General features: G+C 44.0%; 1 protein-coding gene across 1 annotated transcript in view; it reads left to right on the top strand.

Annotated features, from left to right (window-relative positions):
* The window catches only part of ERICH6B (glutamate rich 6B), a 69,866-nt gene that overhangs the window by 43,457 nt on the left and 12,666 nt on the right, over window positions 1-13,743 (top strand). Inside the window, exons 7-8 of the mRNA XM_053903235.1 lie at window positions 2,206-2,460; window positions 7,274-7,556. Of these exons, the coding sequence (XP_053759210.1) occupies window positions 2,206-2,460; window positions 7,274-7,556 (538 nt within the window). The remainder of the gene's footprint in view (window positions 1-2,205; window positions 2,461-7,273; window positions 7,557-13,743) is intronic.

Genomic DNA, 13,743 nt, shown 5'->3' with positions numbered 1-13,743 from the left:
ACTTATACAGAAGTCCGGGGAGCAAGGGTCAGAGCCCTGGCCTTTCTTTTAATAAAAGGGGCAACAGGGGCTTCACGATAGGCTAGCTAATGCTTTTCCATGCTCCCTGGAGTGGGAAAAGCCATGATCTGCACTGCCCGGGAGCGATGGCCAGAATCCCCATTTGGAGTGGGGAATGATAAGGCTATTGCAGACCGTTGCTGGCACCAAATCTTTCTAGTTGCCACGGTCCCAGGTCACAAAATGTCCCCAAACTCCCATTTGTACATCCGGAATGTGCTGCAGAGGAACCTGGATTTTCATTTATCCAACTATCAGAAATCGTAGCAAGCAAGGTGCATGTTCCAGCCTCCTGCAAGTCTTCTGCAGACGCTGGCAGTGACACCAAGGAACAAGCTTGCCCTGCATAACCTCCGTGATGAATTGAAGCTTTCTCCAAAACCAAGAAGAGAGGCTGACTGCCAGCAACTTCTGCTTTGGGCTCAGTAGAGTCCTGGGGCCAGACACCCCTGAGGCTTCTCTAGGAAAGGAGAAAGCAAAATGCACAGAGCGCAACACAAAGAATATCCAAGCTTTCAGATCCTTACACAGCTACAAAAACAAATGCAAAGTAACTTCGCCGTGAGTTACCGGGCCCCATATGTGACATTTCCCCACCTATTCCATCCCACTTGGGCCTATAACCAAGGTTCATTCTAATCTGATTGCACTCAACAAATATTTCCTGAGCACCTACTATGTGCTGATCTACTAGGCGTAGATCAATCTATAGAATATATAGTCAATCTATAGAATAGCAGGGATCTCAGAGTCTCTGCCGTTGAGGAGCCGGCTGGCAAGAATAGGCAAAGGTGGGCAAAGAGCCAAGGGAGGAAGCTTTTCAAAAGGGCCTTGGGTGCCTGTGGCTGGATCCCCTCACTGGAATTTAACCCTTGCGTACGTTTGGCATCCTGCTCTCGACCTGCAAGTCAGGCTTCACCCCACCCCCGGTTTGGTCCTTATCCTTTCACAGATGATGGCAGGCTAGGTAACTGCTTCGGATTCCATTCAAAGTGCTTGCAGTAAGAGACTGTCAAAAACTGAGAACAAACTGAGGGTTGATGGGGGATGGGAGGGAGGGCAGGGTGGGAGGGAGGGCAGGGTGGGTGATGGGTATTGAGGAGGGCACCTTTTGGGATGAGCACTGGGTGTTGTATGGAAACCAATTTGACAGTAAATTTCATATATTAAAAAAAAAAAAAAAAAAAAGAGTAAAAAAAAAAAAAAAAACAAAGTGCTTGCAGATACAACAAATAACATTCAATGCAAATGGGCCATGAAGAGCTCATTCTCAAGTCCCGCCACTGCTTCTAAAGTACAAACGGTAAACCTGCTCTCTGCCCGCCAAAATAGCACAGCCCTTTCCAGCCAAAGGTATTTGCTTCCTGGGGTTACTTGAGGTTAAATTATTCCACTCTCCTCAAGGAATCTGAACTGAGCACTTAAAATCGGTCAGGTCAAATGGCTTCTTCTCAGATCCAATTAAGCCTGGGAAGCTCACTCCTTTCAGCACATTCCCTTTCAAAGGGGCTCTGATCTGAGAACCAAGAAACGCAGCTGCCCCTGGAGACCACCCTTATTTGGAACAGAAACAGCCCAAGCCAGTGAAATGCCAAGACGACTTGCTTTGTATGTTGACAGGAGAGGGGGTAAGGGCTTGATTATTTTGAAGAACCATCCCTCAGTGTGGCTTTCATGATGAGTCATTTTGAGTGAGAGTATTTGAAGTTTTCCCACTAAATGCAAAGGGGTTTCAAGTGACTCTGTCCAGCTCCCAGATGGTGCCGTTTTTCCCAGCTATTTCCAAATGTAACCTTCACTGGGATATGCACCAGCCATAGAGAAAAATCAAGCTGCACGAGCTTAACTCCTAGAGCCGGTTTCACATTTGGACCTCCCAGTCCTGTCCTAGCTCCCAAGATGCCCCTTGTTGAATTCGTTTAGAAGGATTTGGGTGTCAGCCTAAAGTCTAGGAGGGAAGCACTGGGTCAACACCATGTACTGTCCCTTTGTTCCTGAGTACTGAGTGGAAGAAAAACAGCCCCCGAAAGCAGAGGCACGAGCCCAATTCTTCAACAATAGAAACACTCGGCAGGTTCTAGCACTGTCTACACTGTGTAGCATGACATGTAAACACGAATTTGAGATAATTCACATTCTCTTTAGGTTGAAGAAAAATTTTGGAAAATTCAAGCAAACAATCCTCTGGATTATGAAGAAACGTGAAAGTAAGGACTACTCTCCCATTTTTCCATCCTGTGATTGCCTCTTACCTTCTGCCACGAACCCTAAAGGAGGCAGAAATGCTCACTGCCTAACCACAGCACCTACTGGACTAGCAAGGTCCTCGCTTCCAGGGATAAAATACCAAGCAAGATGGACACAGTCTGGGACCCCCTTATCCTTTTTGGGGGACTGTGGGTAAAGATAGATAAGAAAGCAGGGGATTCATGTATGGAATGGTTAAGTGCTGTGGTAGGAAGAGAAGTCCATAGAGCCCCATAAGAAGGGATCTAAACTAAATTTGAGGGGCTACTTAGATCATTACCATATACCTCTACCAGATACTGAAGGCATCTGAGGTCCAGCTGTTAAGATTTCCCCATCATGGTGGTTGCCAGTGTTTTTAAGTTTAATCACGGAGGGGGCATCTGGGTGGCTCTGTTGGTTAGGCATCTGACTATTGATTCTGGTTCAGGTCATGATCTGGGGATCATGAGATTGAGACCCCCTTCAGGCTTCACATTGAACATGGATCCTGCTTAAGATTCTCTCTCTCCCTCTCTCTCTCCCTCCCTCTCTCTCTCTCTCTCTCTCTTCCCTTCCCCTGCTCTCTTTCTCTCAAACAAATTCTTTTTTTTTTTTTTAATTTTTTTTTAACGTTTATTTATTTTTGAGACAGAGAGAGACAGAGCATGAACGGGGGAGGGACAGAGAGAGAGAGAGGGAGACACAGAATCTGAAACAGGCTCCAGGCCCTGAGCTGTCAGCCCAGAGCCCGACGCGGGGCTCGAACTCACGGACCATGAGATCATGACCTGAGCCGAAGTCGGCCGCTTAACTGACTGAGCCACCCAGGCGCCCCTCAAACAAATTCTTTAAAAAAAAATCTAATAATGGAAAACTTGGGCCAAGAGCCTAAGCCATGAGACTATTTCATTCAGAGATTCAAAGCCACCACATGGAAATCTTTAAGATTACTAGATCCAACTAACACAGAAATGTCAACAATACCCATGGCTAACAATACCCATAGCTAACCAGTCCTGGTACTTTTTCTCCCTGAGCCAGGACACATCCTCAGATTCCCTCCCAAGACCATGTCCCAGGCCCCCAATACCAGTTTATGCCCCTGATCGAACTCTTAGGGAATAACTTCTGTGGACTGGGTTATTTTCACGTAGTCTGATTCGAATGAGCCTTCCTAACCACGTGAAGCAGGATAAAGAAGCTAAGGCTCAGGGAGGCTAAGGGACTTACCTGAGATCACCCGGTCGTCGTGCGGGCACGAGCCGCATGCTGCCCGAGACCTCTCAGGCCAGACCTGGGACTCATCCCCAACGAAAGGCTAGTGTTTCTGGGGAAGAAAAAGAGGGGGCCCTCTAAGCCTAGGTCTCGTGCACTCACTGGAGCTAGGAGACAAGAAGGAATTGCTACCTTCGGCTTCCATAGTGGGGAGGCCCTGCCTCCCACCAAGACTCACACAATGGGGTGCCCCCAAAACAAGGAGCGGGGTTCAGAAGCTCAGCAGCCAAAAACACAACAAACATCTATCTATTCCACTTATGATACTATACTTGTCTACTGCTCATATTTCTGTTCCCTCTGGGCTGTAGATGCCTGTGTCTTTTCTTACGTGCCACTTCAGTAAGGCACACAGTAAGCACTCAATAATTGTTTTTGTTGTTGTTTTTAATGGATGTGGGCATGTATGATTTTTTTCTCTTTTTTTCTTCTTTTTGCTCCTTTTGGGAGATTAAGGCCTCTCTGGATACTCCACTGCCACACATCCAGGATAGGACTTCCAACTGGAGAATAAGATTTTAATACTGTTGAACGCCCATAGTGCCTCACGACTACCCCTGCCGACTCCCTGCTCCTCTGGGCAATTGAAGTCGAGAAGGATTGAACTTTTTATACAAAAAAGCAACACTTTGAATTCTTTACACAAAAAAAAAGCAACACCTTGAACTTTTTGTACAAAAAAAGCAACCCTTCTAATAGATAAAAGGCATCCCCTCCATGTTCTGGTTGTAGCCAGTCCCAAAGAAATCTCCCAGCCTCTTCCAAGATACAAACTCGCTTACTTCCAGGATGCAGACCATTCTGTATTCTACACACACACCTCCCTGTCTGCACACGCTGATTCCCAAGCCCAGGCTGGCTTCATGAATGTGGGACCTCTGATCAGTCACACGGGACCCAATACTTTGAAAGGTGCTGCACTTGATTCAATGCCCTGTTCTCACCGTCTTGAACTTCTTAATAATATTAGAACAAGGACCTCTGCATTTTCATTTTGCATGGGGCCTCTCAAATTAAGTGGGCTTTCCTGTTCAGAACCATCTAGTCTGGGAAAAGAGGTGGGAAGATACTGAATCATGAGCCATCAAAATTCAAAGCTCCCCGAGTGAAGGCCACAGATATATTGACCCTCTACTAGGTGGCAGGCACGGTGTAGACATGATTTCACAGTACAATAAAACCTTGGATTGCGAGTAACTTGTTCTGCAAGATGAGCAAACATTTCTGATAAATTTTAACTTGATAAATGAACAATGTCTTGCGATACGAGTGGTACCGAATGTCACATGATCACAACTGAACCAATGGTTCTTGAAATTCCCTTTGATACACGAGTGCTTTGGATTGCAAGCATGTTTCCGGAAATGAATTATGCTCACAAACCAAGGTTTTACTGTAACTCAGTAGGTCTCTGTAGGCATCATTATTCCATTTTAAAGGAACAGAGGCTCAGAAAGGCAGCCTAAAGCCTCCCCCTAATGATGGCACAGCCGGATGTATAGCACAAAACAAAGCGTCCACGATTTTAGCATTCCGATAGGGGAAAAAATGAGCATATATATGTCCTCTTTTGTCATTACCATTTTAGAAATGTTTTCTATTAATTTCTAAGAGACACTCACAAACAGTGGCTGGGCTCACTTCAGCTTTTTCCCTCTGACAAATCATTATCATTTGTAAGCAGGCACTGGAGAAGGAAGGTGCTTCTCACAGGGAGACTGAGACCCCCTTCCAAACTTCTCACACAGGTTTCCAAATGACCCTGCCCTCCCACCTCTGTCTCCTCATTTTCCTGCGGAAAAGCCTCCTCTCCGAGTTCTAGCCAGTGGCCTCCTTAGTTTCTCAGACGTGCCACTGTCCCAGATTCTCCTGCTGCTCCCATGGCTTGTCTGACACCCGCCGAGAGTCAGCTGCCCTACTAATCTAGTTCCAAAATTCAACTCCTATAGAAATTGACAGAAATGATGATAAAAAGAAACTTGTTGCTGTGAAAACGAAGTTGAATACTTTCAAAAGACTCAATAAGAAAATAGCTTTTTAATTTTTTTTTTACATTTTATTTATTTTTGAGAGAGAGAGAGACAGAGCACAAGTGGGGGAGGGGCAGAGAGAGAGGGAGACACAGAATCCGAAGCAGGCTCCAGGCTCTGAGCTGTCAGCACAGAGCCCAACGTGGGGCTCGAACTCATGAACCATGAGATCATGATCTGGGCTGAAGTCAAAGGCTTAACCAAATGAGCCACCCAGGCACCCCAAGAAAATAGCTTTTTAAAAAACTACTTTAGGGGCACCTGTGTGGCTCAGTTGGTGAGCGTCCGACTTCGGCTCAGGTCATGATCTCGTGCTTCGTGAATTCAAGCCCCGCGTCAGGCTCTGTGCTGACAGCTCAGAGCCTGGAGCCTGTTTCAGATTCTGTGTCTCCCTCTCTCTCTGACCTTCCCCCATTCATGCTCTGTCTCTCTCAGTCTCAAAAATAAATAAACGTTAAAAAAAATTAAAAAAAGAAAAAACACTACTTTAAGGACACCTAAGTGGCTCAGTTGGTCGAGCGTTCAGCTTCGGCTCAGATCATGATCTCACAGTTTGTGAGTTTGAGCCCCGCGTAGGGCTCTGTGCTGATGGCTCAGAGCCTGGAGCCTGCTTCAGGGAGGATTCCATCTCCCTCTCTCCCTGCTCCTCCCCTGCTCGCTCTTTCTCTCTCTCTCTCTCTTAAAAATAAATAAAACATTAAAAAAATAAAACACTACTTTAAATTTATATGTGGACAGAACATCCATTAAAGATTGGGGAATATACAGAATTTTTTAAGTCTGTGATTCTGCAGACTGCTTACAAACTACCAAAACTGAAAATTATAGATAATAAATTATTAATGTGCTTTGAGCAAAAAAGATCACAGAGTCCAGCATCAGAAGCACCCACAAAGGAGAGGTCTTGCCCTGCATTTTGTCATGGCATACTGGGACACCTGGGTGACTCAGTCAGGTAAGTGTCCAGCTCTCGATTTTGTCTCAGGTCACAATGTCACGTTTCCTGAGATCCAGCTCCACATCCCAAGCCTGCTTGAGATCCTCTCTCTCCCTGTCTTGCTGCCCCTCCCCCACACAGATGTGCCCACACTCTCTCTTTCTCTCTCAAAATAAATAAATAAACTTTAAAAAAAATTTTTTAACGTTTTATTTATTTTTGAGACAGAGCATGAACGGGGGAGGGGCAGAGAGAGAGGGAGACACAGAATCGGAAGCAGGCTCCAGGCTCTGAGCCGTCAGCCCAGAGCCCGACGCGGGGCTGGAACTCACAGACCGCGAGATCGTGACCTGAGCTGAAGTCGGCCGCTTAACCGACTGAGCCACCCAGGCGCCCCAATAAATAAACTTTAAAAAAGAGTAACGTGGCACGCTAACACACATTTATGTTTTAAGTTGACATAACGAGGTTTGAAGCATTTCCTTTTTTTTGTAAATGGCTCCCCACTTTTGCCTATTTTGTAAATTACCAGAAGTAGCAGCCACGCTTGTTGGCAGCGTGTGGCTGGTATGTCACCTTCACAACCACCCCCCCCCAAAGTTTGGACTGGGTGGTCCTCACCACGGCATCTGGCATCTAGCCTCGGACCAGCGCACTGTAGGCCCTCAATAAATGCATTTTGAGTGGACGGATGCCAAAACTGAGAAAGCTGCAACTTCAACCCTTACATTTCTCTCCAGAGACCTGCCCTTTCCACCATCTGGCAGCCTTCGCCACTTGGGGGAATATGGCCGATGTCTCAAACCCTCAACCTCTCTGAGAAAGACAGATCCAGGCTTCCTTTCTCTTTTCTACCAGACTTCCTCACGACCAAAACTGCGGAGACGTCGACTTTCACATTTCACTTATGGAAACAACCACCACAAGGTGAGGAGCCTGTGCCAGAAGCCAAAAAAACTCGTCGTGTGGTTTATCGTAAGAAGAAATTGGAAGTAGATACGGGATGGGCACACAGCAAGACTGAGGTAAGTATGGCAGTGCATTGGTGTTGTTACTTTGTGCAGGGTTTTTGTGGCGGGGGGGGGCGGTGGGGATGAGACACACACATAACATCAGGGAGTCGTCAGAACTAATATACAGTGTGAATACAAATACAGAGGCACACCTGAGTGTGGGGGTTATGGGCAGATTAACCGGGGCTTTTACTAGGGTTCACTGAGACTCTTCTCCCTTCGGGCCCCGTCTTAGGCATTTGGGTAAGATTGGGAGGAGGAAAATGGAAGTGTATAATATAAAGGTCCATCCCCTAAAAAATGTAAAATGTACACAAAAATCAATCCGGGAGAATGGCCAGTTAAGAGGATAGATGGGTAGGGTCACCCTAAGCTTGCCTCCTACCTCAAACACAGCTAGAGAAACATCAAATCTTTCTGAACTCCCAAGAAATTGATCTGAGGACCAAGCAAACAAAGCTGCATGCCTACAGGCAGAAAGAAAAAACCAAAAAACAAAAAACGGCCACCTTGTGGAAGGTAGAAACCACAAAGAGTTGATTTGGGGGAGAAAAGAGCCGCAGGTGCTGCGGAGGTGAGCAAAGAAAGAGAGAGAGAGAGAGAGAGAGAAGAGTGAAAACATGCACCGGGGACTTCACGGGGAAAACTCTTCCCCGAAACTGTTGGCTGGGAAAAAGGAGAGGGTTGAAACACCGCCAGTTTTTATACACAGCAGATTACAGGGTCCGAGTCTGAAGTTTCAGAGGTCAGGGGGATCGCCAGGGTGGCCCCTGGTGGTGCTGCAGCAAGAGTGGACAGCTCAGTCCGAGGATCCCCTGGGCTGCCCTGGGAGAAGTGGTTCCCGTGCCGGGAGGGCGTTTGGTAGGGGGGATCTGGCCTTTCCGCGGGCAAAAGACCCGGTGGGCACCACTGAGCTGCCGCATTCACCAGCACGGGAACAAAGATGCCCGCCGAGGGCAGCGGCCTTGGCGCCAGCTTTCTGCTGCGATTTACCATAAACTCCGAGCCACCGCACAGTCACGCAACCACTTTCTGCGACAAGCCAGCACCGGCCACAGGGCACGGAGACTCTCCCCCAGAGGATCAGTACTGGGCCGCCCCACGGGGGTATCCGAAAGTTAGCTTTGAAACACAGCCGTGCCTGAGAGAAAACCCAGGAAAGCTGTGCCACCTGACAGGTGGACAGCTCAAACACACACAGGGTGCAGGTGGGGATCTGACAGAAGCCAGGGACACAGAAGGGGTGATTGTTTGCTTATCTGTGAGGGCTTCCTGAGGAGTGGCAAGCACAAGCTCCCTGATCCAGAGATGAGAGGGGGGCGATGCAAACTGGTGCAGCCACTCTGGAAAACAGTGTGGAGGTTCCTCAAAAAATCAAAAATAGACCTACTCTCTGACCCAGCAATAGCACTGCTAGGAATTGACCCAAGGGATCCAGGAGTACCGATGCATAGGGGCACTTGTACCCCAATGTTTATAGCAGCCCTTTCAACAATAGCCAAATGATGGAAAGAGCCTAAATGTCCATCAACTGATGAATGGATAAAGAAATTGTGGTTTATATACACAATGGACTACTATATGGCAATGAGAAAGAATGAAATATGGCCCTTTGTAGCAACATGGATGGAACTGGAGTGTGATGCTAAGTGAAATAAGCCATACAGAGAAAGACAGATACCGTATGTTTTCACTCTTATGTGGATCCTGAGAAACTTAACAGAAACCCATGGGAGAGGGGAAGGAAAAAAAAAAAAAAAAAGAGGTTAGAGTGGGAGAGAGCCAAAGCATAAGAGACTCTTAAAAACTGAGAACAAACTGAGGGTTGATGGGGGGTGGGAGGGAGAGGAGGGTGGGTGATGGGTACTGAGGAGGGCACCTTTTGGGATGAGCACTGGGTGTTGTATGGAAACCAATTTGACAATAAATTCCATATTAAAAAAAATAAAATAGAACCACAAGAGAAGAAAAAATAAAATTAAAAAATTAAAATTAAAAAAAAAAAACCTCATTCCTTGCCCACCTGCAGTGACTAACCGCAGTGAGCTAAACAGTATTGCCAAAAGGAGCCCAGAGCCACTACACAAAGCCCCACCCCCTGTGCCCTGCAGGTGCATCTTCACTAGGGCAAGGCCACCTGAGAATCAGTGCAACAGGCTCCTCCCCCAGAAGACCAGCACAAACCACTCACCTGCACCAAGTCCACTGACCATAGAGTGCCACAAAGCTTCAGCTCTAGGGGAAATAGGATCTAGCTTCCTTTTTATTTTTTAATTTTTCAATGTTTAATTATTTAATTTTTTACTATATATATATCTTGGATCTAGCTTCTTTTAACAAGCAGACCAAAACACAGCTAGGATCTAGATTTTTTTTTTCTGGACAAAATTACAAGACGGAGGAATTCACCCCAGAAGAAAGAACAGGAAGTAGAAACCAGCCAGGGGTTTAATCGATACAGATATAAGTAAGATGTCTGAATTAGAATTTAAAACAACAAGTATAAGGATACTAGCTGGGCTTGAAAAAAAAAAAAAAAAGCACAGAAGACACTAGAGAATCCCTTACTGCAGAGGTAAAAGAACTAAAATCTATCTAGTCAGGCCAAAATTAAAAATGCTATACCCAAGGTACAAACCTGAATAGATGCCATAACAGTGAGGATCAACAAAGCAGAGGAATTAATCAGTGAAACAGAAGATAAAATTATAGAATATAATGAAGCTGAAAAGAAGAGGGAAAGAGAGGTATTGGATCATGAAGGTAGACTTAGGGAACTTGGCAACTTCTTTTTTTTTTTTTTTTTTTTTTTTTTTTTTAATTTTTTTTTCAACTTTTTAAATTTATTTTTGGGACAGAGAGAGAGACAGAGCATGAACGGGGGAGGGGCAGAGAGAGAGGGAGACACAGAATCAGAAACAGGCTCCAGGCTCCGAGCCATCAGCCCAGAGCCTGACGCGGGGCTCGAACTCACGGACCGCGAGATCGTGACCTGGCTGAAGTCGGACGCTTAACCGACTGCGCCACCCAGGCGCCCCACTTGGCAACTTCTTAAAATGTAATAACATTTGTATCATAGGAGTCTCAGAAGATGAAGAAAGAGAAAAGGAAGCAGAAGGTTTATATGAGCAAATTACAGCTGAAAACTTCTATAATCTGGGTTTATATGAGTAAATTATAGCTGAAAACTTCTGTAATCTGGGAAGAACACAGACATCAAAATCCAAGAAACATAGAGAACTCCCATTAAATTCAACAAAAACTAGGGGCGCCTGTGTGGCTCAGTTGGTTGAGCGACTGACTTTGGCTCAGGTCATGATTTCACAGTTCGTGAGTTCGAGCCCCGCATCAGGCTCTGTGCTGACAGCACGGAACCTGGAGCCTGCTTTGGATTCTGTGCCTCCCTCTCTCTCTGCCCCTAACCCACTCACATTCTGTCTCTGTCTCTCTCAAAAATAAATAAACATTAAAAAATAAATTCAAAAAAAACCAGCTATCACCTAGACATATCATAGTCAAATTCACAAATTACACAGACAGGGAAAGAATCCTGAAAGCAGCAAGAGAAAAATTCTTAGCCTAAAAGTGAAGACAAATCAGATTCACAGCAGATCTGTCCAAAGAAACTTGGCAGGCCAGAAGGGAATGGCAACAAGCTGAATGGGAAAAATATGTAGCCAAGAATACATTATCCAGCAAAGCTGGAGAGAGAGAGAGAGTTTCCCAGACAAACAAAAACTAAAGGAGTTTGTACCCACTAAACCAGCCCTGCAAGAAATATTAAAGGGACTCTCTAAGTGGGGGGAAAAAGACCAAAGCAACAAAGACTACAAAGGAACAGAGAACATCACCAGAAATACTAACTTTACAGGTAACACAATGGCACTAAACTCATATCTTTCAATAATCACTCTGAATGTAAATGTACTAAATGCTCCAATCAAAAGACAAAGAGTATCAGAATGGATTTTTTTAAAATCTATATGCTGCCTATAAGAGACTCATTTTAGACCTAAAGACACTTGCAGATTGAAAGTGAGTGGATGGAGAACCATCTATCATGCTAATGGACGTCAAAAGAAAGCTGGAGTAGCCATACTTCTATCAGACAAACTAGATTTTAAAATAAAGACTGTAATAAGACATGAAGACGGGTATTATATCATAATTAGGGGGCCTATCCATCAAGAAGATCTAACAATTGTAAATACTTATACAGCCAATTTAGGAGCATCCAAATATATAAATCAATTAACGACAAACATAAAGAAACTCATTGATAATAATATATTAACAGTAAGGGACCCTTAACACCCCAGTTACAACAATGGACAGATCATGTAAGCAGAAAATTAACAAGGAAACAATGGCTTTGCATGATACACTGGAGTGGATGGACTTAACAGATATATTCAGAACATTTCATCCTGAAGCAGAAGAATACACATTCTTCTCAAGTGCACATGGAACTTTCTCCAGAATAGATCATTTGCCGGGTCACAAATCAGCCCTCAACATGTACAAAAAGATTGCAATCATACCAGGCATATTTTTAGACCACAACACTATGAAACTTGAAGTCAGCCACAAGAAAAAATTTAGGAAGACCACAAACACATGGAGGTTAAAGAACATCCTACTACTAAAGAGGGAATAAGTTAACCAGTAAATTAAAGAAGAAATCTAAAAAGTACATGTAAGCAAATGAAAATGAAAACCAACATTCAAAACCTTTGGGATGCAGCAAAGGCAGTCCTAACAGGAAAGTATATTGCAATACAGGCCTACATCAAGAAGCAAGAGAAGTCTCAAATACACCATCTAACCTTACATCTAAATGATCTAGAAAAGGAAGAATAAATAAAGCCTAAAGCCGGCAGAAGAAGGAAAATAATAAAGATTAGAGCAGAAATAAACAATATAGAAACAAACAAACAAACAAAAAACAGTAGAACTGATCAATGAAACTAAGAGCTGGTTCTCTGAAAGAATTAATAAAATTGATAAACCAGACTTCTCAAAAAGAAAACAGAAAGGACCCAAATAGGTAAAATCACAAGTGAAAGAGGAGGATCACAATCAACACCACAAAAGCACAAACAATAAGAGAATATATGAAAAATTATATGCCAACAAACTGGGCAATCTGGAAGAAATGGACAAATTTCTATTAACATACTAACCACCAAAAATGAAACAGGACGAAATAGAAAACTTGAGCAGACCCATAACCAGCAAAGAAATTGAATCAATAATCAAAAACTTCCAACAAACCAAAGTCCAGGGCCAAATGGCTTCCCAGGGGAATTCTACCAGATATTTAAAGAAGAGTTATTACCTATTCCTCTCAAATTGTTCCAAAAAATAGAAATGGAAGGAAAACTTCCAAACTCCTTCTATGGAGCCAGCATTACCTTGATTCCAAAGCCATACAAAGGGCCCACTAGAAGGAATTGCAGACCAATATCCCTGATGAATATGGATGCAAAAATTCTCCACAACATACTAACAAATCGAATTCAACAGTACCTTAAAAGGTACCTTAAAAGAATTATTCACCACAATCAAGTGGGATTTATTCCTGGGCTGCAGGGTGGTTCAGTATTTGCAAATCAACCAATGTGATGCACCCCATTAATAAAAGAAAGGATAAGAATCATATGGTCCTTTCAATAAATGCAGAAAAAGCATTTGACAGAATATAGCATCCATTCTTGATAAAAAGTAGGTATAGATGGAACATACCTCAACATCAGCATAAAGGTCATATAGAAAGGACCTGCAGTTAATATCATCCTCAATGAGGAAAAACAGAGCTTTTCCTCTACGGTCAGGAACAAGACAGGGACGTCCGCTGTCACCATTACTATTTAACATTGTCCTGGAAGCCTTAGCCTCAGCAATCAGACAACAAAAATAAGTAAAAGGCATCCATATGGGCAAGGAAGAAGTCAAGCTTTCACTATCTGCAGATGACATGATACTCTATATAGAAAACCCAAAAGACTCCACCAAAAAATTGCAAATATACACGAATTCAGCAAAGTCATAAGATATAAAATCAACGTACAGAAATCTGTTGCATTTCTGTACACCAATAATGAAGCAGCAGATAAAGAAATCAAGGAATTGATCCCATTTAGAATTACACCAAAACCCATAAGATACCTAAAACAATAGAACACTTATTAAAGAACTT

Source organism: Panthera pardus, unplaced genomic scaffold, assembly GCF_024362965.1.
Source record: "Panthera pardus isolate Hobbes unplaced genomic scaffold, ASM2436296v1 HiC_scaffold_1, whole genome shotgun sequence".
Classification (NCBI taxonomy): domain Eukaryota; kingdom Metazoa; phylum Chordata; class Mammalia; order Carnivora; family Felidae; genus Panthera; species Panthera pardus.
The sequence above is the reverse complement of the archived record's forward strand: the minus strand, read 5'-3'. Positions and strand labels throughout refer to the sequence as shown.